This window comes from Hyperoodon ampullatus (genome assembly GCF_949752795.1).
Source record: "Hyperoodon ampullatus genome assembly, chromosome: 6".
Classification (NCBI taxonomy): Eukaryota; Metazoa; Chordata; class Mammalia; order Artiodactyla; family Ziphiidae; genus Hyperoodon; species Hyperoodon ampullatus.
In genome coordinates this window covers 72,737,276-72,763,657 of record NC_136919.1, presented here as the reverse complement: position 1 = coordinate 72,763,657, position 26,382 = coordinate 72,737,276, and the positions used below count along the sequence as shown (strand labels likewise).

General features: G+C 37.6%; 1 protein-coding gene across 2 annotated transcripts in view; it reads right to left on the bottom strand.

Moving 5' to 3' along the window:
* Nucleotides 1-809: 809 nt before the first annotated feature.
* RFX3 (regulatory factor X3) overlaps nt 810-26,382 on the bottom strand; it is a gene marked incomplete at both ends in the record, with an annotated part of 249,349 nt that continues 223,776 nt past the window's right edge. Inside the window, 4 exons of one of the 2 annotated variants that reach the window (XM_079706070.1) lie at nt 810-1,048; nt 4,981-5,023; nt 6,173-6,235; nt 23,079-23,232. In XM_079706070.1, coding sequence (XP_079562196.1) covers nt 810-1,048; nt 4,981-5,023; nt 6,173-6,235; nt 23,079-23,232 — 499 coding nt within the window. The remainder of the gene's footprint in view (nt 1,049-4,980; nt 5,024-6,172; nt 6,236-23,078; nt 23,233-26,382) is intronic. The other variant, XM_079706071.1, reaches the window with a different exon arrangement.

The window sequence follows — 26,382 nt, the reverse complement described above, 5'->3', positions numbered from 1 at the left end:
AATGCATCTGTGCAGTGGTCCCAAATACAGAATCAGTAGTCTATAAACAGAGGAATTGGTATGCAAATAACAGTTAAAATTCAATATTTAACGGAAGCTTGCATTAACATGGTTTAATAATTATGTACACAAATTATGTACATATTAGCATAATCTCTTGCAATTCTGTCATTTACTCTGAACTGATAAATGCACAGCTCAACTTTTCTTCAGAGAAAAATAGATGACCTTCCCAACCCTCTAGCACTATAATAAAAATGCTCTGTATTCTCTCTCCATACTCCAAAATGTTATGAAAATAGTGTCTTGTGGTTCTGTCCAATGAAAAGCACCTTTCAAAAGCAAATTTGATGCATCTGCTGCCAAATGGGCATGCCTCCAGTGTAAATCAAAGAAAATCATTTCTTTTGATATTTCACAGAAGTGCATCTAATTAAAAACTTACACATGAAATCATACACCAAGACTAACAATCAACAATAAAATATTTTAAGCTACAAAAAATGTAAATTATTTTTTAATTATAAGAAAACAAAAACATTGACATTAAGTGTTGTAAAAATCCTTCTTGACACCCAAAACTAAGGGAAAAAAAACTCATTATTAAGAAGCAAATAATTTGTTTACATTAAAAAAAAAAAAAAAAGACCTGGCAAAATACATACACCCATTCCATTTCACAACTCCAAAAAGGTAATGTTCACCACAGAGAATTTGACAACAGTTGACCTTCAGGCTTATTAAAATTTCAACTTAAGCCCAATATCAACAGGGTTAATGTTAGCTGGAAAATTACGCTTTGATATTCTTTAGACTGCAGTGTAGGTATTTCCTGTAGCGCTGCACTGTCTGATAGTCTGAGTACTCGTGACGATGTGCTCGCTGTGAATTGGATTCAGGAGGCTTGGCTGCACGCCACTCTCGAGAACAGGCTGCATACAGCCTACCGGAAATGCCTGGTTCAGCTCGGTTTTCTCTCTTTTGGCTTGAGGTTCTGAAGAGTCATCTAATTCCTCATCCATTTCACTCTCCACTTCACTGCCTTCATCTGCACAAATAAACCAAGACTATTACCAGAAGACAAACTGGAAAAGAGCAATCCACAAATGCTTTAGGAACACTTTAATATAGTACATTGAGAAAGCAACTCCTTAGCCCTTCTTGGGGGACAAAGCTTGTGGGTTTTCCTTTCAACAAATTTTACCTGTGTCAGTGCTCTATTCTTTTAAACACAGCAAAGGTAATTTATTCTTGGGTTTGTGATTGATATCTTTAATAGGTCTTTTAAGAAGACCTTTGGAGTTCCCTAAAGTTTTTACATTAAATAGTGGCATAATTTGTGTCATTATAAAGTAGTCACTTGGGTACACTACGCTGGCTTTGGGGAATGTATTGCGCTGAAAAATGCTAGCTATAAAAAAAAACAAAAGAAAGAAAGAAAAAAATTTGTTTTTCCTCTGAAAATCTACATCTGATATAAATTTTATCTGTGCTGATGTTAATGTAGGTGAGACCTATGTTGAGTCACAAAATAACTATAGCATGCATAGCAGGAGCTGCTTACAGACTTACTGTGCACATGAATGTTGTAGATCACAATATTAATTAGACCCTTAACTTTTATTAAAAAATGAAGACTGAGGCAGTAGTATCAGATTAAAAATGTACAGTGAATTTCCATTCCTAGCAACACTGATACTCTCTGTTAACAGCTAGCATTCATTTCTGGAAATTAGGTGTATAAATAGTCACTGTTACCTCCAAATTTTAATACATTTTATATTAACTAAAACATCATTATAATGGAATACTATTTAATTTTTTCCAGCATGCACTGTTAAAATTCAAAAGCACAGCATAGAGAGAAAATGCTCTCACACAGCTTTACTACTGTGTAAGATTCTCCTCAGAGGAGTAGAGAGAATACCTCTTCATAAGCGCTAATTTTTAAACAGCTAGGGATATATTTCTGCCTCAAAAATCTTTTCACTGGGAATTCCCTGGAGGTCCAGTGGTTAGGACTCTGTGCTTTCACTGCTGGGCCTGGTTTCGATCCCTGGTCGGGGAACTAAGACCCCACAAGCCACGTGGCACAGGCAAAAAAAAAAAGTCTTTTTACTTCATCCTCAACATGTTTTATTGTTTACCAAAAAAGCCTCCACACATAATTACACCAAAACCTCATCTATAAATAAAAGATATCTATACTTACTCTTATATTTTTGACTTATTATGGTGACTTTTGTATTAACAGAATCAGATCTCCATTATATTCTATGGCATGTCACATGCAAAGAGTGTGTAACAAGTTACTGCAAAGTCAGCTGGACTCGGTCTAAGAGGTGTTGAGTCTAGTTTTACCATTTGGGGCACACCTGCAGCAGTTCTGCTAATACAGTTCTCGGCGTAAATGGGCTCCCTGACGTTGCTTCTCTTATTATCAATTGGTGCAAAGATGGTTCCAGAGAAAAGTGGTGAGGAATAACAGGGCCTCCATATAAGGTGCAGGTTGTACAGTTGTGCAGTTGCCGGAGCAACGTCTTCTGGGAATGTTGTGTGATTAAAAAGATTGAGATTAGATGTACTGACTAGAAATGGTGTCTGTGATGCACTGAACGATAAACAGAGAAGTTCTCTGGGACGAGGTAAGCTGTCTTGGCCACCTGCTTTATCCGGTTACCGTTCGCCTCCGCTAAAGGACTTGAGGATAACATTACAGTTTGTCTGAACAAGCACATTCGAAGGGTTGGCGAGCTGCCGGAAAGGACTACATTTGATAGACATTTGCTTCATTAAGAGGATATAATCAAAATATGCTTGTATGACACTTCTGCATTTTTTTTTTGTATTTGTTTTCATATGAACAAACAAAAGGTCTGGAAGGATCCTCACACTAAATTCTTAATGGTGGTAGTCTCTTTGGCTTTTGACTATGAAGTTTTTACTTTCTATAATTTCTAATTCTCTGCATTATTTGAAATCTTTATATATAACTAATGTTACTTTTATTATCCAGAAAAAAATCAAATTCTCATTTTGTGGAAAAAGCCCCCAAAAATTTCCTAAAGATTTCACATTCAAACCTTAGGTTCTGAATATGCTAGTTTGGTTAATTCTCAAGAAGCATCCAGTCTAGAGGTGAATGGGACCAGCAGAGCCACCCGAGGAAGGTGAGGGCAAGTCACACTGCTTCTTGGCTCCCTCTCCACCAACTTTTCTGTGACTGAGAAATAGTGTCAAAGTAATAAAAGAGGCAGCAGGAAAAGAAAAATAAAAACATTTCAAGCAGGCAGGCAAGTGGAGAGAGAGTGGGATGTCCTTTCATCTACCCTGCTGTGGACGGAAAGGGAGATGGACAGAACACACTCCAGTGCTCCAGGCCACGATGCTTCAGGTCCACTTGTGAGTGACAGGGTTCCTTTGGATAGGCTACAAAGCAATCACAAAAGCAAGCCCTTTCTCTAGTTCCCACAGACATTTTATGCTACTATAAAGACTCAAAAGACATTTCCTGGGAACCTACTTGAAGTTATGGGAATTTGGTACACAAAAACTAAAACTAGGTGCTACTGGAGTTTACCAAAGACTTTGGTTCAACGCTTGACAAAGAAGACTGGCTGCCATTCAGTTTGGCCCAGGAGCGACATTCCTACTACACCTCCAGACACCCTGGGATGAAATCCCCAAATTTGAATTATGAGGCTTTGGTGTCAGTGCATCATCAGGGTTGTCTTATATGTTGGGCCTGCATTTCAACAGCCACTTTTCCTGCTCTGAATTTACAAACTGGCCTCATCATTGATTTGCCTCTCTGATGTTTCTTTGGTTAATCCTATAGAGTATATATTTGCAACAATGATGTTTTGGGACTATCGTTCTCTACTTTTCCTGTTTTGCTATTATGCATGTTGCTAAAACAGGAATTAATGCGTACACAGTTGATAAATAGTGATAGGAGTTTAAAGTGGGAGTGATGTTGATTCACACAGGACTTTCCTCGGCATGTGAATGTCTTCCATCACCAAGGAGGCACGGAAGCTGAACACGGAGTACCCTAGTACAGGATGCTGCAGAGAACAGTGTGGCACTTCGTGTGCGGATTCCCCACGTGCTTCCTCATGCCTCAGTTTCCCCACTGGCTCTGGCTCTGTCCTGGAAGGGATAATGGTGTAGTTCTCCCCAATCTATGTACACTTTGTCCCTGACTCCAGAACTCAATTCCTTAAAACCTCAAGAAATCTTCACTTTTTTTGTTTTTGTTTTTTGAAGAAAGGTTTTTCTGCAGTGCTTATTTATTAGAAATTTTACATTAAAAAAAAAAAACTGAGCTGGTATTTTTTTCAGAATTGTTTTTCTTTGTGAGCACTCTATTCCAACCTCATTCTCCTTCGAGCCCTGTTCCTTTTACTCTGTGGTTTTTATAGGTCGTGAGTTTCTTCAGAATTATATATTGTGTTGTCATATTAGAGTGGCAATGCTGATATGAAAATTTAAGAAGTATATATGTTATCCTTTTCATCTACCCCAATACTGATCTTGCTTTTATAGTAAACTTCATTGTTATCTCTGAGTTCTTTTTCCACTGAAAAGTGTGAATTGGTGACTTGATTAGGCTGAGGAATCTTTTTCTTGCCTGGTGGGCCTTAAATAAAAATATTTGACCCAATTTTGTCACTTTTTTCAGGACTCTGGAGAAAGCCAGAAATAATTTCTGGTTACTTGTACTTAATTGCAGGCAAAAAAAATCAAGAAGAGTTTAAACTGTATTTAAATTCAATTCTTGCACTTAATATATGTAACATAAAGAAAGCATAGAAATGAAGAAATAAAAAAGATTCCAAAAGACTTAACTGTCATATTCATCAAGGATTGTATGCCATTTCCACAAAATAAAAGTGCTATACACATATACATTTTCCTCTATGAGAATTTCTTACTCAAAAAAAGTCCTTAAAAATGTACATTATTTTCAATTCTTACCTTTATCCAGATTTCCAGGAGACACAGCATTTAAATCACCAAACTGCAAAACAATAGTCATTTGTGCAACAGTTACTACCAAGCAGAATAAAATAATATTCTCAGAGACTGCAGTAAAAATACCACACTACGAATTTTTAAAACTGTAAACTAGTGACCATTTTGATCTCTAACTACACAGGTCACCTAATTTTCCAATCAAACCTGTCGAAATTGAACAGTTTAAATTGTGTCACAATTTAGCTGTCTTAGCCTCTTTGCAAAAGGATAACAATTTTCTGTCTTCCATGCTCCATTTTACTTTTTATTATTTGAACTCAGCAGTGAAGCAATAGGGGCCTGGCTGACCTGGATGAAGATGGATGTGGTAGAATTTGGAAAAGCTCTGACGAAGCAGGATGCATCAGCTCCACCCCCATTAACTGTCTGTGAGTCCACCCGGAGTCTACACTATAGAAACATGGTCCAGCCACTTGGTTGAACTCTGCTTTTTTGAGTTTTTATTTGTAGAAATGAAAAACATAATAGGAGCCCCAACACTGAGAGTATTTATGTTTACAAAATCTTTGAGACTTCTCTTCTTGTAATTGATCTTTTTATTTACTAAGATAACAGGGTCCCAAATTAAAAAAGAAAGGCATCTGATTGTTATTAATGCAACAAAAAAGGTACTAAGGGCTTCCCTGGTGGTGCAGTGGTTGAGAGTCCGCCTGCCGATGCAGGGGATACGGGTTTGTGCCCCGGTCCGGGAAGATCCCACATGCCGCGGAGCGGCTGGGCCCGTGAGCCATGGCCACTGAGCCTGCGCATCCGGAGCCTGTGCTCCGCAACGGGAGAAGCCACAACAGTGAGAGGCCCCCGTACCGCAAAAAAAAAAAAAAAGGTATTAAAACAATATGGAACAATTAATAACCTTCATCTTAGACTTCATTTGCTACCTTAGTTCAAAAGCTTGATGATATTTTTACAGTGAAAAAATATATTTTGAGAGTCTCAGGGTGAACATAAATAAAAAATTGAAGAGCAGAGGTAACAAAGCTAATAGGAAAAAGGTGAAGTGAAACCTCATAGCACCTGCTTTTTAAATGGTAAACATTACATTTTTTTAAAGCTGAAGATTCAGAATAAGTCATTATTAGAAATTCGGGTTTCTCAAAAAGCTTAGAAAGGGTGAGAGAGAAATTCTACTTACATTCGGAAGTTTGCTTATAAAGAGTTCCATGACAGGAGTATTTTTTTCATCTACAACATATGTCTATAAAGTAATAAAACTGATCTTATGTTGCAAACATACACACACATAATTTCTTTTTTTTACCTAAATATGAATTGTTCTTCATAGTAGCTACCTTGGGAGCTTATACATTTATTCCAAGGTTCAAGATTCTGGAATTCCTCTTTGACAATCAATTTCAAGAGTTAGTTTATGTATCATTCAAGAAAGCCCATCTTGTCGTTTAGTTTATGTATCATTCAAGAAAGCCCATCTTGTTGTTTTACATCAAACTGTGACTCCAAACACTCCACATTTTATTCATTGTACTTGGTCCTGAGATGATTTCTGACTACTTAACAAATTTAAATGCATCTCTGCCACAATTCAAGATATTTAAAATAATGTGTCATTTTACTCTTTATTATTTCTTAGCAGTTCAGAGGCAGTTTAAAAAGAGGCATTCCACATCACTTTAAGCCATGGCAGTATTACTGAACCAATGTGTAGCCTCCCGAGGTGACTGCCTTGAAGGGGACAAGGGCCTCCTAGTTGCACAACTCTTAGCATATTTGTTTGAAAGACTGCCTCATTGCGTTATAGTTACGTCCCATGGGCAGCAAATATAAAATCATAAATACTGAACTGTTGTTTTGAAGTTGTTCCTGTTCACATGGCTCAGAACCTTATGTTAGTCTAAATAAAAACCACAGTTTAAATTGTACAGGATTTCTTGAATTAAAGAATATAATAAAACCACCAAAAAACACAACAGGATTCCTTACCTATTTTTGGTATTATTTAAATTTTTAGAACTATAAACAGAGAATGCCCAAAGCTGAAGGATCACTTATATGCTATTTCTAGTTGACACACAGAGTAAAATTTTTATTTCTTTTAAGTGAGTACTTAAGACCCAATCCTGGAAATGAGTTGGCAGTGATGAGTCTAAACATACTTCCATATCTATAAAAAGTGAATACACCATTTGTTTTTGATAAATCTTGAAAAGTTGTTTGAGACTAAATTATTACTGCCACCGGTGATCAATAATATCATGCAAAGTGGCTAAAACCAAACTTTGAACACATATGGAAATTTTTCTTCAAAAGAAACACTGCTTTTAGTTGCTACTTAACTGAATATATGACAACGTAATAGAAAGATTTTCCTTTGAAAATTTCTGCTTAATCTGAATGAATACATCTGATTACTCAGGATGATGAAAATAAAAACCAAAAACAATTGAAATCTCTGTAATCATTATTAGCATTAGTAAATAAACATTTGCATACTCAATGCTGAGGGCTTGTGACCGTGTACTGTGAGGGACACTGTGGAAAAAAAGAAGAAAAAAAAAATCTCCAAGATACTGCCAATGCCTATAGTTGTCTCTGGGATTAATGACAAAGTTCCATATGTACAACATACAGTAGGTTTAAAATAAAAATCTTGTGAATAAGAGGTTTTGATATCCCTGTATAGTGGAAGGTGAAGGTTTTTATATGCATTTTATGTGTGAGGAAAGAATATACATTTGAGGACTTCCCTGGTGGCGCAGTCGTTAAGAATCCGCCTGCCAATGCAGGTGACACGGGTTCAAGCCCTGGTCCGGGAAGATCTCACATGCCGCAGAGCAACTAAGCCCGTGAGCCACAACTACTGAGCCTGCACTCTAAAGTCCGCAAGCCACAACTCCTGAAGCCCACGCACCTAGAGCCTGTGCTCCGCAACAAGAGAAGCCACCGCAATGAGAAGCCTGCGTACCGCAACAAAGGGTAGCCCCCGCTCGCCACAACTAAAGAAAGCCCGCGCGCAGCAACGAAGACTCAACGCAGCCAAGAAAAAAAAAGAAGACTATACATGTGATTAAGGAAAAAAACCACCTTAATCCTATAGATGGAGTAGGTAAGATTAGGACAATCAGTTCGTTCATTCAGTATTCAAAAAAATATTTGAGAGCTTATTATGTGCTAGGCACTCTGCCAGCCAGTTCCAGTCAGATTAATTTGGAAATATTCCCTCTTTCTGAAGGTGAGTATCAGAAGTTGTTTATATTAAAAAGGACAGGTAGTTTAGCCAAAAACCAAGGCAGCCTAGGAAACCTTCAAGAAGGTTTTAAAACCACAGGGTTATTAGAAAGGGAAGTCAATTGCAGGGGTTTGGAGGGAGCAGCAAGTCAAAGTAGCGGGAAGGGAGGAAGGAAGGGAAGGGAGGCAGGGAAGACTGAGAGTGGGCATAAGGATGGCGGCATCACAGACAGGAGAGAGACGACAGGGACGTAAATGAGGCCGGCACAAACCGGCAACAGAAGAAGAGGAGGAGAGACATGATTTGGATAAAAAAATGGAGGTTGGGGCTTCCCTGGTGGCACAGTGGTTGAGAGTCCGCCTGCCGATGCAGGGGACACGGGTTCATGCCCCGGTCCGGGAAGATCCCACATGCCGCGGAGCGGCTGGGCCCGTGAGCCATGGCCGCTGAGCCTGCGCGTCCGGAGCCTGTGCTCCACAATGGGAGAGGCCACAACAGTGAGAGGCCCACGTACCACAAAAAAAAAAAAAAAAAAAGGAGGTTGGCAAGGAAGTCCAGAGATTACTGAAAAGTTATAGCTTCAGAAACTGAAAAACTCTTACTGCTTTGTAATTTCCCCTGCTGCACAGGGGACTGGAGGGGACTGCTATTCACTGAGGTGACGTCTTACAGCTTATAAAGTACTTTCATGGTTCAGCATATAGTTGGCTTCCTCTCAAATATGATGACCTCAAGTATCACTTTCTCAATATCACTTCTTCAGAGAGGCTTTTCCTCACAGCCCTACTTAAGCATCTCCTTCCCTGTCACTGTTCATCAGCACCTCACAAAAAACGTATGAATCTGGCTAGGTAAGGAGCTTAGATTTAATCTTGCAGCTATTGAAAACATGTTAATTTGTCTAACATTGTAAGGATATATGGTGGTGTTAGATTTGAGACCAGATATTCTGACCATCAGTTTAGGAAGGGAGGGAGTAAGGGAGTGGGAGGGAGAGGGAGAGAGAGAGAGAAAGTATGTATGTTTCCTACATGGAAGAAAGAATATAAATTAAGGGATTTAAAGGGTGCTCTGGGGTAGAAAGCATATGGCCTTTGATGTACGTAGGAGTTAAAATTCTGTCAGCCAGATAGATAAATAGGGAACGTTCTGAAGTAGAAACAGAATGGAACATAGAGAAAGCATATCTGTTGTTTTTAGGAAGAAAGACCTCCTTGCCTAGAAACCATTTCTCCAGGCCCTGACAACCGGTCAAAATAATGAGCATGCTCCTGGACAGCAGCAGACTAAAAAATGTGTGGTTAAGGCAGGCAGCGGGAGTCTGTTAGACCATAAATTCAGAATGAGTAGTAATGGCCAGGAAGTATAAATGGGAGACTGGTCAGCACAGCCTATGTGACTATTGGCAGCATCCTTGAGAGCAACCCTGAGTATGACCCTGACTTGTGGCCAAGCAGCTGAGAAGTAATTCATCATAGGACTGTGAGGCCTAAGCACAGGCTCAGCATGGGAGGATGGAGCCCACAGGTATACTGCAGAGACCATTGCAGGTTAGATCCAGCAGCAGTGAACTTTCCACAATAAGGGAGGCAAGCCTTGTATTTTAATAGCTGGAAAGTGAAACAATGCAGAGGAAGCCAGGGGGCTCAGACAGCAAACTGGTGAGGATTCACGGGGGCCCACAAAACAGAGACTGGGGATAGAAGGAAGGAGTTCAAGGACTGGGATGAAGACCTCACCCATGGGGATGCTTTCCCTGCTGGAAGAGTTTACCCCATCCTGGGGAGGAAGGATTAGTGAGTAATCATAACCACATCATCTGGGCAGCCAGGTAAACATCCTCCATAGAAACCACATCTTACCACAAAATCTCTCTGCTGGTATGCCCAGATTTAGAGATTTACAGGCAGACAGATACAATCAATCTCCCTCCCTCTCTCTCTCTCTCTCTCTCTCTCTCTCTCTCTCACACACACACACACACACACACACACACACACACACACAATGTATAACTGATTTACATGCTGGCACCAAAATATGAAAGTGTATGGTCTAGAACAGGGGTTAGGGTTAGTAAGGGGTCAGATAGTAAATATTTTAGGCGTTATGGTCCTGTTGCAATTACTCAGCTCTGCTACTACAGTGCAAAAATAGCCATAGATGATAGTTATATGAGTGGGCATGAATGTGTTCTAATAAAACTTTATAAAAAATGGATGATGAGCTGGCCTTTGGCTAAAAGAACTTGTAAACCCTAGAAGATTTGGTCCAGTTCACAGACAGTGAAGGGAATGGAAGATTTTGTCTTTAAGGAAGGTGTGAAGACTTTGGCCACAGGGAGGATATAGAATCAGAGGCTTTAAGAACTAGCTTCATCAAATAATGAAGGTCACAGGGAAAGAAACATGGGTCAAGTTTTAAAGATGGAAATCAGTTGGAAGACTAATCTTCCTCTCTTTTCTATGGAGCCTTGTATGTACAGACAGAGATAGATAAAGGTTGGTGTTTGGGTCAATTAGTGGGTGAAGAGGGATGAAGTCTAGGATATGAGGAAAGATTGCAAGGAAAGAGACTGGGAAAAAGATTACATGTATTAGTGATTTAGATGGGGCAAGCCTCCCTATTGGGGAGTTTTTTTTCCAATTTGGATGAAGATGTGAAGAGATAGTCCAATAGCATAAGTTCTCCATTGGTAAAAGCAAATAAGGAATAGTTCTAGATGAGGATGGTTTTTGGGGTGGAGTCATCCATGGAGACATGTCAGTGACATGTATGTAGAGGAGGGGAGGAAGTAAGAAAAAAATAATATACTGGAGGAAGAGTTCATAATCCACAAGTAATAACTGACTTCGTTCAGAGCAATTTAGCTTTTATACTCTAATAGTTTCCTATTGCTGCTGAAACAAATTACCACAAATGTGGTCGCTATAAATAATACAAACTTATTATTTTTTAATTCTGGAAGTCAGAATTCCAAAATGGGTCTCGCTGAGCTAAAATTAAGGTGTTGGCAGGGTTGTATTCCTTTCTGAAGATTTTAAGGGAGAATTTCTTTTTTCCTTTTCCAACTTTTAGAGGCTGCCCACGGTGCTGGCTGGGTGTGACCCCCGTCTATCTTCAGAGCCAGCAATGTCCGGTCAAGTCTTTCTTCCACTACATCACTCTGACACTGATTCTTCTGCTTCTCTCTTCCACTTTTAAAGACCCTTGTGATCACAGTGGGCCAATCCAGATAATCAGGGTTAATCTCCTTATTTTAAGGCCAATTAATTAGTAACCTTAAGTCCATCTGTAAACTAACATATCCACAGGTTCCCAGGGTTAGGATGTAGACATCTTTGGGGGTCATTATACCGCCTACTACATACATCTAAGCTACCTCAAAAAAACTGTCGCATTTGCCTGAATAAAATCATTTGACAGTAAATTTTTTTCTACTATTGGAGGAAATACATCCTCTAGATCAAGCCGTTTGTAACACAGTAATTTTCCCCTCAATTTTGTCTGTTTTGTGCTCTTCATTAGGGGTGAGGTGGGATAGTATTGTATATAGGCACAAATTCATTTTTTATAATGTATTTCTCACTAAGGGCATTTGTTCTTTATTTTCATGTACAGACTTCGAATTTTATGTATAAAACTTCCTATCTCTGCAAGTTTTCATAGCATGCATTTCAAGGTTTAGACTTATTAGAAGCACACATACATCCAAAAAGTTTACCAAGATCACAGAGCTGAAAGTTGTTAGTAATGACACATAAGGAAGTCATTCCTGACAAAGAAGTGGAAGTCAAAACTGAGGGAATCAAAAGCTACTGAGTAGTGAGGCCAGAACAGCCCTAAGCTCCACATCCAAATGGAGGCCTAAGGAGAAACTCTGATGATAAAGTTACACACTAAGGACCAGTTACATACATATTGGTCCTTTGGACAGTTTCATGAGAGCAACCTGTGCCACTGAACTGCACAACAAGCAGCTCCAACAACCTCGGAAAGCCCTCTTGTGTTAACACTACTCCATGGTTGCATGAGGATCCATGCTGTATAGACGCTGCAGCCAGATGCCAAGGTGCTAGCGGGGGATTAGCTGACATTAGCTGTCTCTTTGGGACTTTTACCTTTTAACTTGCATAAATTTTACATATATAATTTTATATATAATACTTACTCCCACTTCACAAGTATGTATAAGACCTTTCAATCAATCCTACTGGTAAGATCTTATCCAAGTCTAGCTATGTCTAGTTAGACCCAATTATGTTTATGCTTCCTCCCTAATGTTGCCATTTTCTTTTCTAATCGACTCCTTTCCCCATTCTACTATGTTGGCGGTGTTTTATAAAGCATTGAATTAGTTTGCCTCTGATTACCACTTTGGCTACATCCCAAATAATGTGGTTGGATGTTTTGTAATTCCAGGAATCATTTGACTCACCATTCAAAAACAGTCTACAGGCTATTTTCCCCTTGTAATATAGTATTATTAAAGCCTTCACATGCCTGTATGTTATCTGTTTTATTAATTTCAACTTCTAAGCTTATGTTTGTATTGTCAAGAAATGAAGGTCTAATTCAACACATTATTACTTGGATTGTCAGTATAAAATCAATATTAAAAAATCTAATTCAGAGTAGAAGACAATCAAATATAGTCCCTCTTGACTAATACACATAACTTCAGATATTTATATACTTATGGAAAGGAAAGGGAAAGGAAATGGGACTAACAAAAATCTGGTACCTTGTATGTGCCTGTCTGCTTGCCTGCCTATCCACCCCATCTATCTACCTATATCTAATAACCTATACCCATCTTCCTTCCTACTTTAGTCCTCACAACATCCCTGTGAAGGAATGGTTCTTATGTTTATTTTGTTGATTAGAAAACTCAAGTTTTCTTGAGATATACATATATATAACTTGCCCAGGTTGCAAAGGTATTAAATGGGAAATATGAAATTTAAATTTGGGTGTCGAACAACTTGGAATGTGGGGCCAGCCTGACCTGGGTTTGAATCCCAACTCTGCCACTATCAGTCCTGTGACCCCAGACATAATACTCTTTGATCCTCAGGTTTTCACATATATGAAATAGACAGGGTTTAATGTCTTCAAGACTCAATTTTCAAATACTAAAGTCCTAGAATTCCATTTAACCCTAAAACCATAAGATGGTGATTTCAAAATGAAATGTCTCTAGCTGAGTGGGGCTACAAGGAGTACTGCTTCAGAATGGAAGTGTTCCTTAGGCTTTGACCTAAGGTTGTTGACACTATAAACTCAGTCTAGGGTTGAAGTTGAAGTCACTTGATGCACCGACCAAGCCATTTATGACTCAAGCAAATACCATGAGAAGGGCTGTCCTAAACAAGGATGGTGTTGTGTGTGTGTATGTTTTGTACCTTTAGCGTAATGAGGATGATCACAAAACCAGAAATAGCTGACGAGCTCAGATGAATGTCAACATGTAAACCTTGACCTAACCAACTGCTTCTCGCTCTGTTCTTCTAAGAAGTCAATAAAGGAGTAAGAGCCTTTAAAGCAGTTCCTATAAAAGCAGGAAGATTGTTCCCATGCAGATTTGGAAGTTCTTGACCCAATTCTAATCTTTCAACATTCTGTACTTAGCTTGAACTTTGCAATGTTCTGAACTTTACAAACCTTAGATAGCTGCACAATCTCCTATGATTTCAGTTCTATTAACCGAAGCTAGTAGAATCGATCACAAAAGGATTAGGTAGTGGCAACTATTTTGAATGTTTTTGATGGTGGAGAGAAATGTCTTGAAATTTCAATCATAAGGGATTTCAGAACATTATTATTTTCTTTAATGTCTTCCAAATGAGAACCAAATTAATCAAAGCATTGCATTTAGCACTGGTACAGGATTTCACAACTGAGGAAAAATAATTGCTGACTTTAAAGTGATTTCTGATTTTAAAAAATTCGCAAGGCATGTTAATGTTCCAGTGGGTAAAATCTTGTGTTCCTTGTTTTTTTGTTTTTTTTCTGGAAGCGGACTTCTCTATGTATTTCCAAATAGTTTTACTGAAGCCTGCTAAGATGGCTAAGATTTCTGCCAGTTTGCTTCACACCAAGGCAAATTCTGCCCTATATTTGCCGTTGGTTCTACCCTTTCAGGCTAGCCAGCTATCCTGGCAACTTGTGCTGTTGGCTACTCTGTACCCGGGTAGCATATTTTCATCATGATTCTGACTGTTCAGGTTTTTTTGTTGCCCTCTGCACCCTGGGAACACAGTAATTTATCTATCTTTATATTGTTTCAAAATTTCTAAGAAGTGATATAAATGACTATGTATAAAATAGATAAGCAACAAGGATATATTTAGAGCACAGGGAAATATAGCCATTATTTTGTGATAACTTTAAATGGAGTATCATCTGTAAAAATACTGAATCGCTAGGCTGTACACCTGAAACTAATATTGTAAATCAACTACACTTTAAGAAAAAAACCTCTAAGAAGAACTCATGAGTGAGCACGCAGGTAGTGAAGAAGTAGGAATACAGGCCTTAGTTGCTTTTGAGGAGAAAAGTAATTTCAAAACCAGTAACATTTAATGCTACCATTAGGTCAAACCAAGAGGGGCCTCTGTCCTGAGCCCCACACCACGGAGAGCCCTGCTCTGGCTTTCCTGTGGTCATGGCCCTCCCCACAGACAAGGAGTCCACTGGGCCACGTGGATGTGCCCTCCTGGAGCCTGTGTTTCACTCCTACCCCCAGACCATACTTCTGTTACCTGAGATCCCAGAATTCCCCACCTAAAGCCCCAAGTCCCCTTTCAGGCCTGTGCAGGTCTCTCCTTAAGTCCATCCATCAGAAGAAAGAAGGGAGAGCCAGTGTGGAGGTGCAGCTATTTGCAAAGAGCAGACAAAACCTGAACACTGGACCACGGTGCCCACAAGCATGAGCACAGGCTCTTCACAATACAGGATAGGGAATGACACACAAGAGAAGTGGTCTAGGGGCCACAGGGTGGGCCATGGGTCAACTATATCTATGTCACCATTTTCTGGCATGGAACTAGGAGGAGCCTAAGAATTTTAAATTTAAACCCAGCCTTCCAATCTGTTACCAAGATATATTTACCAACCTAGGTGGAGAGAACAGATTTTATTTCTAGTTTGATTCATAACTTTTAAAATATTTAGATGTAGGGTACCATAGGTCCTGCAAATGCTAGGGTTGGGCCTGGCAGCATATCCTTTATGTAAATAAAACTATGGGCTGAAAAGAAAGAACCTTGGTGCTCTTAACTAAAGATAAGCTCCCACTGAGGCCACCTTCACTGTCTATCAGGAAAGCATGGTATCAATTTATTATGTCAGAGAAGTACCTATTTTGATTATACCACTTCCCTTTTTTGGGAAATTATTAACTGGAGAGACAAGGGTGGTGGAAGTGTGGAAACAGGTTCTCTTTGTACCAAGCAGACCTTTACCACTAGCATGAATCAGATTTGAAGTGCTTGTAGGATCATCAGAACTGGCCCTTATACTTGCTGAAAATCTCTCACTTATGAAAGTATATTTTAGTATAGTGATGGTGAAAAGCAGAAAACAATTCCTGTGAATTGAGGAAATTACCCATCCCAAACAAGGACTATTTCTTTACCAGGAGGACCAGCAACCATCAACTTCACCTGTGTCTGAGCAAAAATACCAGAAAGACAATGGAAGGCCAGAGCCACTTGGGGTGGGCACAGGATGATAGAGCATGGCAAGGAGGCCAGCAGGGGGAGCTGTCATGCTTAATCTAGGCCAGGGAACCTTTCACACCTAGCTGACTCTGAGGCTGGGCTACCAGGCTAACCTGTTGCTAAGCAAAGAGCCCAGTGGTGGACTTTGCTGAAGAGGACAATGTGCCGAGTCTCCCTTCCTAATGTCTACAGTGATCATTTTAGTTCTTGAAAAAATGTCAAGAAATCCTGGATTTCTATTTTCTTCTTTTTTCCCACTTCCAAACACTTCAGGAAAACTAATCTCTAGTTGTAAGCACTTATGAAAACCCAACTTCATACGGAGGTTCTCTGAAATACTGAAAGAGTATTCTGGGGAAAGGGAGCTCTTCTTGATCTAAGAGCATTATTTTCCTGATATAGAAATCCAGTATGTCCATCATGAAATGAAATGAGAAGTTCTGTTAGTTGGTTGTCTGTCTTTCCATCATTCTTTTGTACTTCCTTCCTTGAGTGAGTATTTTTGGGGCACCTCTTGTGGGATTGTGTTTAGACCAGAGCTGTAAGCAAAACTCCATTCCCTGAAGAGGATGTGAGGAGAGGTTAGACCCCAGAGCAAGCAGGGAAGGAAACCAAGTGGAGGAAGCTAATGAGCAGGGATCCCAGAGGGACAGGGTTGCAGCCCTGGGCTGCTGAGTCAATAGGTGCTTTGCTCACATGCAAGGAGAGTAAGGAACAGAATGACAAACAAGCAAAGAGGAGAAAAAAAAAACAGGAGAGCATCTACAGAGATAATTCTTAGGAACTTGGAGGATGAAGGTGTAGGAGAAAGGCTTTCCAGGGAGTCACTTTTATCATTTATTTTCAAGTCGTTAGAATTGTGCTAATGTAGAGGAGCAGATTTACAGCTAAAAGCAAACTGCAAATTCTAAAAACATAACTTTGATTTAGGTCTGTGGGTGGGTACAGAGGAGCTGAAGGGTGTAATTTGTTGTTGTTGTTGTCTTCTGGCAGATTTAGCTTTCCAACTGCAATTTGCTTAGATTAATATTCCATTTAGTTTGCATATTCTGAACGTCTACTAACAAAAAGTGGAAAGGGGAAGGGTGGTAGGACTATCAAGATGCATCCTGCAATGCAGAGGAAAGAAGCCTTGGAACAAAATAATGAAAGCTTTCATACCAGGCATCTGGTTTGTGCATGATTGCGAGTGTGCAGGCATTTGGGGGAGTTGTAAAGTACAGACAGAAATAAATTAGTCCCTATTCCGAAAGTGTCTATAAACAATTTTTATGGTGAAAAATTAAAATGTAGATTTAACCGATTTGGCTACTTGGAGTGAGACAGCCCCACTTCCTACAGTTAGCACTACCACTAGCTCTGTTATTGGGTAACTTTCAACGTCTGTTTTCCTCATGGGTGAAATGGGGACACTAACATATCCCTTGTAAGGTTTTGGTGAATATTAAATAAAAATGTAAGGCATTTAGCACAGTAGTTGTCACAAGACCAGTCTTCAATTAGAAAAATATTAATAAACAGTAAGCTTTATTATAAATAATAACCAATATAACTTTTGACAAGTATGCATTACACTTTTTAAGTTACTACTGTTCCAAGATGTTTTTTTTTCCTGCAAATGATTTCAACTGTGATATGATTCATCCCTTTTAAAATATTCTATAACAAGTCTATTATTCAACAGGTACATTTTCAGTGTATTCCCTAGTTGCACTAGAATAATGCTCACTGAAATCTATTTTTCATTAATTTGATTTTATCTTAAGCATCCATGCATATTTACAATGGTTGTACTTCCATCAAATGGAACTTTTTCACTCAACTTTTATCCTAAAAGCTTGCCTGTGAATTATTATTGCTCTTCTCCAGTTTTTAAATTTTAAAGAGTTTTTTCCCCTTTCACTTTGAGTATATCAATTTTACTGAAGCCAAGACATTTTTCTTTTAATGGTAAACCCTTAAGAGTTCCTCAATTTTTTCCCTAAAAATATTACTAAAATATTATATTTTTAATATTGATATTCACAGCTGAGCAATTAAAGCAGCTTTTGGTTGTTCTTTTTATTTCAAAAAGTTGATTACATAGATATAATATTAAGTATAATTAAATTATGATAAAGACAATTACATATATTTAATACATTAAATATAAAAATGTTTGTCACAGAAAATCATTTTATGAAGCAATAAAAATTTGTAGATTCAGTGAATATATTAAGACTACATATATTTTAAAGAAATAAAGCATGTATGCCATTAACTTCTAAATATCCTTCAACTAGTCATAAAATCCAAATAAAAGGATATTTTCTGCTCAATTTTCCTTGTCAGAGCTGTACAGAAAACCTTATGATTTTAAAAAAAATTTAACAGGTGTGCAAACAGATGCAACTTGTTTATTTTACTTTATTCCTACTCTTAAAATTTCACCACTGCCAGAAACTCTATTGGCATATTTATAATATTTAAATAAAAATTCAAAAAATTGCATAAATCTTAGCAGTAAATAAATTGTTTCCTTTTTATCATCTAGGCAAAAAATAAAAATAATAATGAAACTTTGGAAATGCAAATGCTTTAAATAACTTACTGCTTAGTATTAATGTAGTAGCAGGCTGACGTTTAGAAGAAAACTCATGGTGGTGATGCTGTTTCATTTGGGGGTTCCATTACATGGTAGCCTTCATTTCAACAACTGAAATGTCAGTGCTACAGGGAATGTAAAAATAAAACTTGTATGTTTGTATACTGTGTTTATATGTAAAACATGATGTATTGGTCTCTCTTGCCTGCTCAAATAATGTAAATAATGTTAATTTTAAAACTCATTTATTGAATTCACATTAGTGAAAAGATATATTAATTATCCTTAAGTTACTTTGAAAGGGAAACCTTTCCCTTTGCTTCTGGATCTATTTAGCTGCCTGACACCCCTCCCAAATACAGCACCTATAAAGGTAAAACAAATGTCCAATAAAGTTTGTGACTATTTTTCAGCTGTCCCTTTACTGATTTCTGAACTATTCTTATTCCAATCTCACCCCATCCTGCAGCAGGTAATAAGCATGGTAGATTAACAGCAAGGGCTTTGGTGCCAGGCTGCTTGGTTTCAGAACCTGATTTTACAACCTAGTAGCTGTGTGACTCTGTGTGACTGTGACTTGTTGGCTCTGTGTCTCATTTCATCATCTGTAAAATAGATTAAAAATAATATTCACTCACAAGTGAATATTATTCTTTAAGTATTCCTATATCCCTTTAATTTTCCTTTACAGCACTTATCAGAATTTATAGCTATGTAGTTATAAGAACATTTAACAAATATGTATCCCCTACTAAAATATAAGTTCCTTGAACGCAGCATCAAAATCCATTTTGTTCATCACTACATCCTAAACATTATAATGTTTGGTCTAGAGTAGATGCATAAGAAGTATTTGTTAAATAAGTGAATAAATTAATTTTAGAGATAAGTCTGAGAATCAACAAAAGTGAACACAATTTGCCCAGGATTATACTACCATAAATGACAGAACAACTATAAGTAGAGTTTAGTTCTTCTGACTTAAAGTTCTCCATTATTTCCAGGCACTAAATCTTTGATAACACAAATCATACAAAGAATCACGCAATTAATATTATGTAGGTTCTAGAATGAAAAGTAAAAATACAAATCAGAGAGAAAAGGAGTATCTAACGTAGTCTGGGGGAAATTGGGCCTCCTCGAGGAACTGATATTTAAGACATGAAGGAGTTAGAATGGGCAAGGAGAGTCAGGCAGAGGGTTCCAGGTAAAAGAACAGTTTACACAGTGGTCCAATGATGAGAAAAGCTTGGTGAATAAGAATAGAGAAAAGACTACTGTGATTGCAGCAGAAGGACCTGGAAGAGGGAGGGTGAGGTTGATCAGAGAGACAGGGCCAGATCTTATAACAAGGGAAGACTTTTCTTCCTTAAGTAGAAGAAGAAAAAGCCACTAAAGGGTTTTAAGTGTGGATAACACAATCAGGCTTGCATTTTCATAAGATGATACTGACTGCACTATGGGGAGTTTGGGAAAGGGCAGACTTAGTAACTGGTTGGATATGCAGGTCAAGACAGAAAGATACATAAAGATGATGCTCACATATCCAACATGATCGACAGGGAGGGTACCATTTACTGAGAAAGGACCATTAGTAGATAGATCAAGAGCTTAATTTCATTAAGGGTATAATAAATTCTCAATAAATAGTGACAATTATTATTGTTTTTGTGGTTGTTGTTACTGATGATTGAAAACCACTTGCTGCAATTGAGGGTAATGCTGAGTTTTATGGATTTCAATGGATATTGGCCTGTGGTGTTGCTCCCATTATATACACAGGCACTTCTGGACTTGAGGTTTGGAAAGGGAGGTCATTTAAAGGAGCTAAGAATGCAGCTGAGGCTTGACACATGAAAGCCTTTTTTTACCTCCAATCTCATTTCTAGGGTAGGCTTAGGATAACATGTGAGAGATGCATGAGAAAACAGCCTTCCTTTCCCTTTGAATTTCCTTCTCCTTTTCCCAAGAATCAAGAAATTTTAGACATGATAATATGACCACGGCCAACAGGTCTATAATGGCCAATTGGTCTATGAGGCATCAATGTTTTATGGGGAGATCAAGCCTGTAAAATTAGCTTTACTTGGCCTTGGCTGAATAATGGATGAGCATAGACAGCTCAAAGGATTTTCCTATAAATTGGGTAAGGAGATAGTAAGCAAAGAAATCAAGAGGTATGCTTAGATCTTTGATTTTAGAGAAGGTATTTATACCTTACTTTCTGATCTAGACTTTATTTGTATTATATCTTTGAATCATGTGGCAATCTGTCTTATTCATTTGCACTGTTTACATATAGTAAAAAAGAATGTCAATTAAATCATTAGAATGATTAGTTGGCAGTATAGACTACATAAGGCCATTTTAATACTGGTGTGCCAGAACTGCTTGTATTAGCATACGAGGAGGTCCCTAAGTCTTCACACTGTGTCACTGGCTCATGGCCACAGGCTTTGTTCCCTAGAGATGCAAGGGAAACAGAGATCATGCATCAGGATTAGCCACATGGTGTTAATGAGAATTACTGTTTATCATTATCCTGGTTATCCTGTTAAAGAAGTCCTGGAACATATGAGGTAGTTGCCAAATGTGTTAAATATACCAAAAGGCATGTCTATTTCAGAAGTTTTGAGCCCTGAGTTAAAAAATTTATATTTAATCTACTTGCCAACTGGGCATTTTGCAACCAGGCATCTATAAGAGAACTAAGGAAAGAGGCACTGAGGGGAAGTCAAATATAAGAAAAGTCCAGATTGTTTTGGTCAATGATGAGGTCCTGCCTGTAATTTAAAAGCTAAAATGAATCTTGCTTAATCTCACATACACATAATTGGCATCATTTAGGCACAATCACCATTAAGAAACATACAAACACATATAGATCAGCATACAGCAAGGGATTTTAAAGAGGGAAAGAAGAATATTTTAACCAATTTTCTGAATAAAAGTCACATGTATTTTATTTATATTAGAATACTTTTAAAGGTCCTTGAGGTATTTTAATATATTTTTAAATTTATACCTTTATCATCATATTTATAGGAAAAGCATCTAATATTTATTTTTACTTTTTTAATTTAAATAAGCACATACACATAGCTTAAAAGTGAACATATCTTCTTGACTGCTTTGGGCAGTAATATGTAACATTGCCTAACCTGGCATAATCCAGCAAAATCTGGATTCAATCAAAACCCAGTTCAATACAACAAAGTAAGCCAGGGCTGAAACATTTGTGCATGTGCATCTATCCCTCATTATATTAACCAGCCCTTGTGTATATTAACTTTAGCATTTTAGCTTTACGACATGTTGAAAATACATTTTGACACTATTAAGAAGAAGAGAATTTTTTCCCTACACCTTTAGTGATTAGGAGCATGGGTATGAAAATCAGACTGAATATTCAAAACAGGTCTCTACTGTCTGCTAGCTATGTAACCCTTTAATCTCTCTGTGTCTTAGCTTTCTTCCTGAACCTCAGATTCTCATCTGTAAACAGGATAACGTAGCACCTATCTCAAAGAGTTGTTGTATGTGTTAAATGCTTTATTATACGTAAGGGACTTAGGACTGTGTTTCGCACATAGTAAGTGCCCCCAAAATGTTAGCTATCATTTTCATCATCATTGTTATTATCCTTCATTTTGTTCTTGGGCACTTGGAAAAAGAGTCTACAAAATACATATTTAACTTTTTCCTCTGAGTTCCTAGCCCTTAGCCTTATCAGAAGCATCAATCTTTCTTATTTTCCAGGCAATAAGGATTTTTTAAAAATTGAAGTATAGCTAATTTACAATATTGTGTTAGTTTCAGGTATATAACAAAGTGATTCAGTTATACATATATTTATATATGTATATATCTATAAACTTTTTTTCAATTCTTTTCCATACAGTTTATTACAAGATATTGGATCAAGTTCTCTGTGCTATATACAGTAAAACCTTGTTGCTTATCTATTTTATATATGGTAGTGTGCATCTGTTAATCCCATACCCTCCAATTTATCCCACCCCTGCTTTCCCTTTGGTAACCAAAAGTTTGTTTTCTATGTCTGTGAGTCTGTTTCTGTTTTGTAAATAAGTTCATTTGTACTATTCTTTTTAGATTCCACATATAAGTGATATCACATAATATCTGTCTTTCTCTGACTTAACTTCACTTGGTATGATAATTTCTAGGTGCATCCCTGTTGCTGCAAATGGCATTATTTCATTCTCTTTTATGGCTGAGTAATATTAAGGATTTTTTAAAGTTCAGTGATTCTCAAGATTTTCTTTTACATAGACACCTTTACAGCATATTGAAATATTCCATGTACGTTCACATGATATAATCGACAGTTTTAGAACCTTTGACTAAGAAAATATATATGAACAGAGGTATTTAAGGACCCCCTGAAATAACCACACAGGCCCTCTGGGGTCCAAGACTCATGGGTAAGGAACCGTTGCTTCGATAATTAATACATTTAGATTAAAATAAAATTCAGATCTTTTTAGAAAGCCCTGTGGGTCATAGCTCTTTTAGCCTCTCTTACCTCACCCATGACCGCTATGGGTGTCTCTCCTGTTGCCTGAGCAACACGATGTTCTACTAAGTAGAACATATACTCGTCGTAGAGCAGACGGATCAGGTGGAAGGAGCCAAAGCTAGCAGCACTGCGTAGGGTTAAGTCCCGAATAACCATTGAGCTGTTCCAAGAGAAAAGACACATATGCAGCCATTGTTAGTGAGCAGGATTAGAGTTCAATCTAATTTTCCTCTTAAAAGAAGTTAGAGGTCTAAAAGGTTGGTATAGCACACAACCTGCCATGGAATAATTTCACTACTGAAAGCAGTTGGCTCAACTCTTTCAAACAGAGTGGTAAAGAGGTTATCTTTACTGAAACTTGACTAGATCCTTATTAGAGCTAGACAAATATTAACTGGGAAAAGCCATTTTATTGTCATAGGCAAGTCTTTTGATTCTATTAAATTCACAAAGGGGTCAGAATTGAATAAAAAAGATTTTTGGAAGGCTGACAACTCATCACCATAAGAAAAAGCAACTCAAAGTGAAGGTCTTATTGATGATGCGTAAACACTGTCACTATCTCTCAATGATAACGACCTCTGGGGTACGCTGTGAGAAAAATATGTATTTGACCAAGTTTACAAAATATACTAAGCAGGGACTTCCCTGGTGGGGCAGTGGTAAGGAATCCGCCTGCCAATGCAGGGGACATGGGTTCGGTCCCTGGTCCAGGAAGATCCCACATGCCTCGGTGCAACTAAGCCCGTGTGTTACAACTACTGAGCCTGCGCTCTAGAGCCCGTGAGCCACAGCTACTGAAGCCTGCGCACCTAGAGCCCGTGCTCCGCAATGAGAAGCCACCGCAGTGAGGAGTCTGCGCACCGCAACGAAGAGTAGCCCCGCTCACTGCAACTAGAGAAATCCCAAGCACAGCAACAAAGACCCAATGCAGCCAAAAATAAATAAATAAATTTATTTTTAAAAAGTATATATATATATATATATATATATATACACACACACACACACACACACACACACTAAGCAATGTTCCCAGATGTGGCAATGTAGAATGTAGGAGGTTATGTACAGGGAGCCCTGCAAGTTCTGTTGGAAGGTAAATTTATTAAGTGATTCTAGTTCCTTACTGATTTCCATTAAATTAAATTAAGGTGATTTTTCCATTAGAAATAGCATAATAAAATCAATTAAGAAATGCATAACTTTGAAAAATATGAATGTTTAATTTACAAAATACCAAAATCTGAACAATATTATTAATAAAATACTAACAATACACTCTATTATACTCAAAATGGAAGTGAATCAAAATAAAATTTTGGCCTCATTGAAGACATGTCAATTATTAAGCTTGTCCATGCACTTCAAATCTCTTTAATATTTCTAACTTAGAGTCAGGGTAGGATGTGTGTGTGTGTGTGTGTTTCTCCTCACTTTCATTTAGTGTCCTTTTCTAGAGATTTCTGTCCTATGCAAACTAAAACAGCCATTATATTCTCTGATAGGAGGAGGAGATAGAATCTCACAAATGTATGGGCTGATATTCCTAGGCCTTATTTTGCAATGAAGAATTGTAAAATGCCAGACAGATGGAAAAACAGAAGACTACATTTCTGTTTCATTTTCAACCTTATTTATATAGAGGCTAGTAATATATCAAATTCCACACATTCAACTTGGCAAGTGACAGATCATCCTTGTACATCTAAAACTCTAAAGCCCTGGATTCTGATCCTGGTTCTTCATTAATTCACTATCAATCTCAAAAACATCATTTCCATGAGAGTGTTTTTCCTTTTGGGTGAAAGTGAATGCAGTACTTTTGGTCTTACCTAACTTGCATGACTATTTCAAGGATAAAATGCATTAAAGGTTGTGAAATAGACTTATGAATGAATAGAACAAGACTCAAATATAAGTGATTATGATCCTAATACACAGAACAGGAGGAGCTGAGCTTCTGACTCTCATTTGGCTACGGCAGCAAGAACAGGTGTTACTATATGATGATGGCAGATGTCTCTCGTTCTGTGGATCTATTTACTAAACAGATAAAAAGCATGGGTTTGGAGTTAGATCCATGTTAACCACTATGTGATCTTGATTGTGAGTATGGCATTCAACATTTAAAGGTTCAAGATTAGCCTGAGAGTCAAATGAGATAATGTATGTGAGATCTTAAGCAAAACTACCTATTACTATACTATTCCATATGTTGGAGTTAATAATATACTCATTATCATAAAAAGCAGTACTGGTGAATGATTCCTTAGAGTCAAATACTTTAATGAATACCTTAAGTTTGGAACTCTATAAGAGAATCACTAAAAATAAATTAACACTTTCATTTATATGTCAAAGATATAATGACAAAATTCTGTTATAATTCGATGCATGCTTTTCCCAAAATTCAGTAACACATCACCTATTAATAAAAATAATTATTATAAATTTAATAGCTATTGAAATTAAACTTTATTTTCCTATGGAACCAATTTTAACAGGCAGAGAATCCTCTACTTTAAAAAGCAAAAGCAAAAACAACATAAAAATAACAATAAAAAGTTGCCTAACATTTTTACATACATCCAAATTTGATCACGTGAAGTAAATAATTTTGAAAAATTAAATAATATGGGGTGGAATATTCACTCCTAAGTACACATCTCTTGCTGAAGAAAGACAGCAGCTATTTAAAATACAGCCTGGAGAAGACTAATGGCTAACGAGAATACAAAAATATGACTAATCTTATTCAAAATTAAAAGAACTGTAAATTAAAGGTAAGATACCATATATCATCTATTATACTATAAGACATTAAAAGATCAGTGTTGGAGACGGTATGGGGAAAGAACTCTCATTTGCCGTTTCTACAAGCATAAATTCACAACACATTTATGAAGGGAAATTTGGCAACACATGTCGAAATTAAAAATGCACAAATGCTTTCACCTAGCAGTGTTTTCTTGTTGTTGTTTTTACAAAATACCTTTTATTTGCAGGCTTTGGAGAGCAACCAACCCAAGACTATGATCCTTGATGGAAAGCTCGGAGAATAAGCCCTGCATACAAGCAGGCTATCTCTCTCTCTGACGATGTTTTTTTGCATCTCCCTCCCACCCTCCCTATCCCACCCCTCTAGGTGGTCACAAAGCACGGAGCTGATCTCCCTGTGCTTCCCAGTAGCTATCCATTTTACATTTGGTAGTGTATACATGTCAATGCTACTCTCTCACTTTGCCCCAGTTTACCCTTCCCCCCTGCTCATGTCCTCAAGTCCATTCTCTACATCTGAGTCTTTATT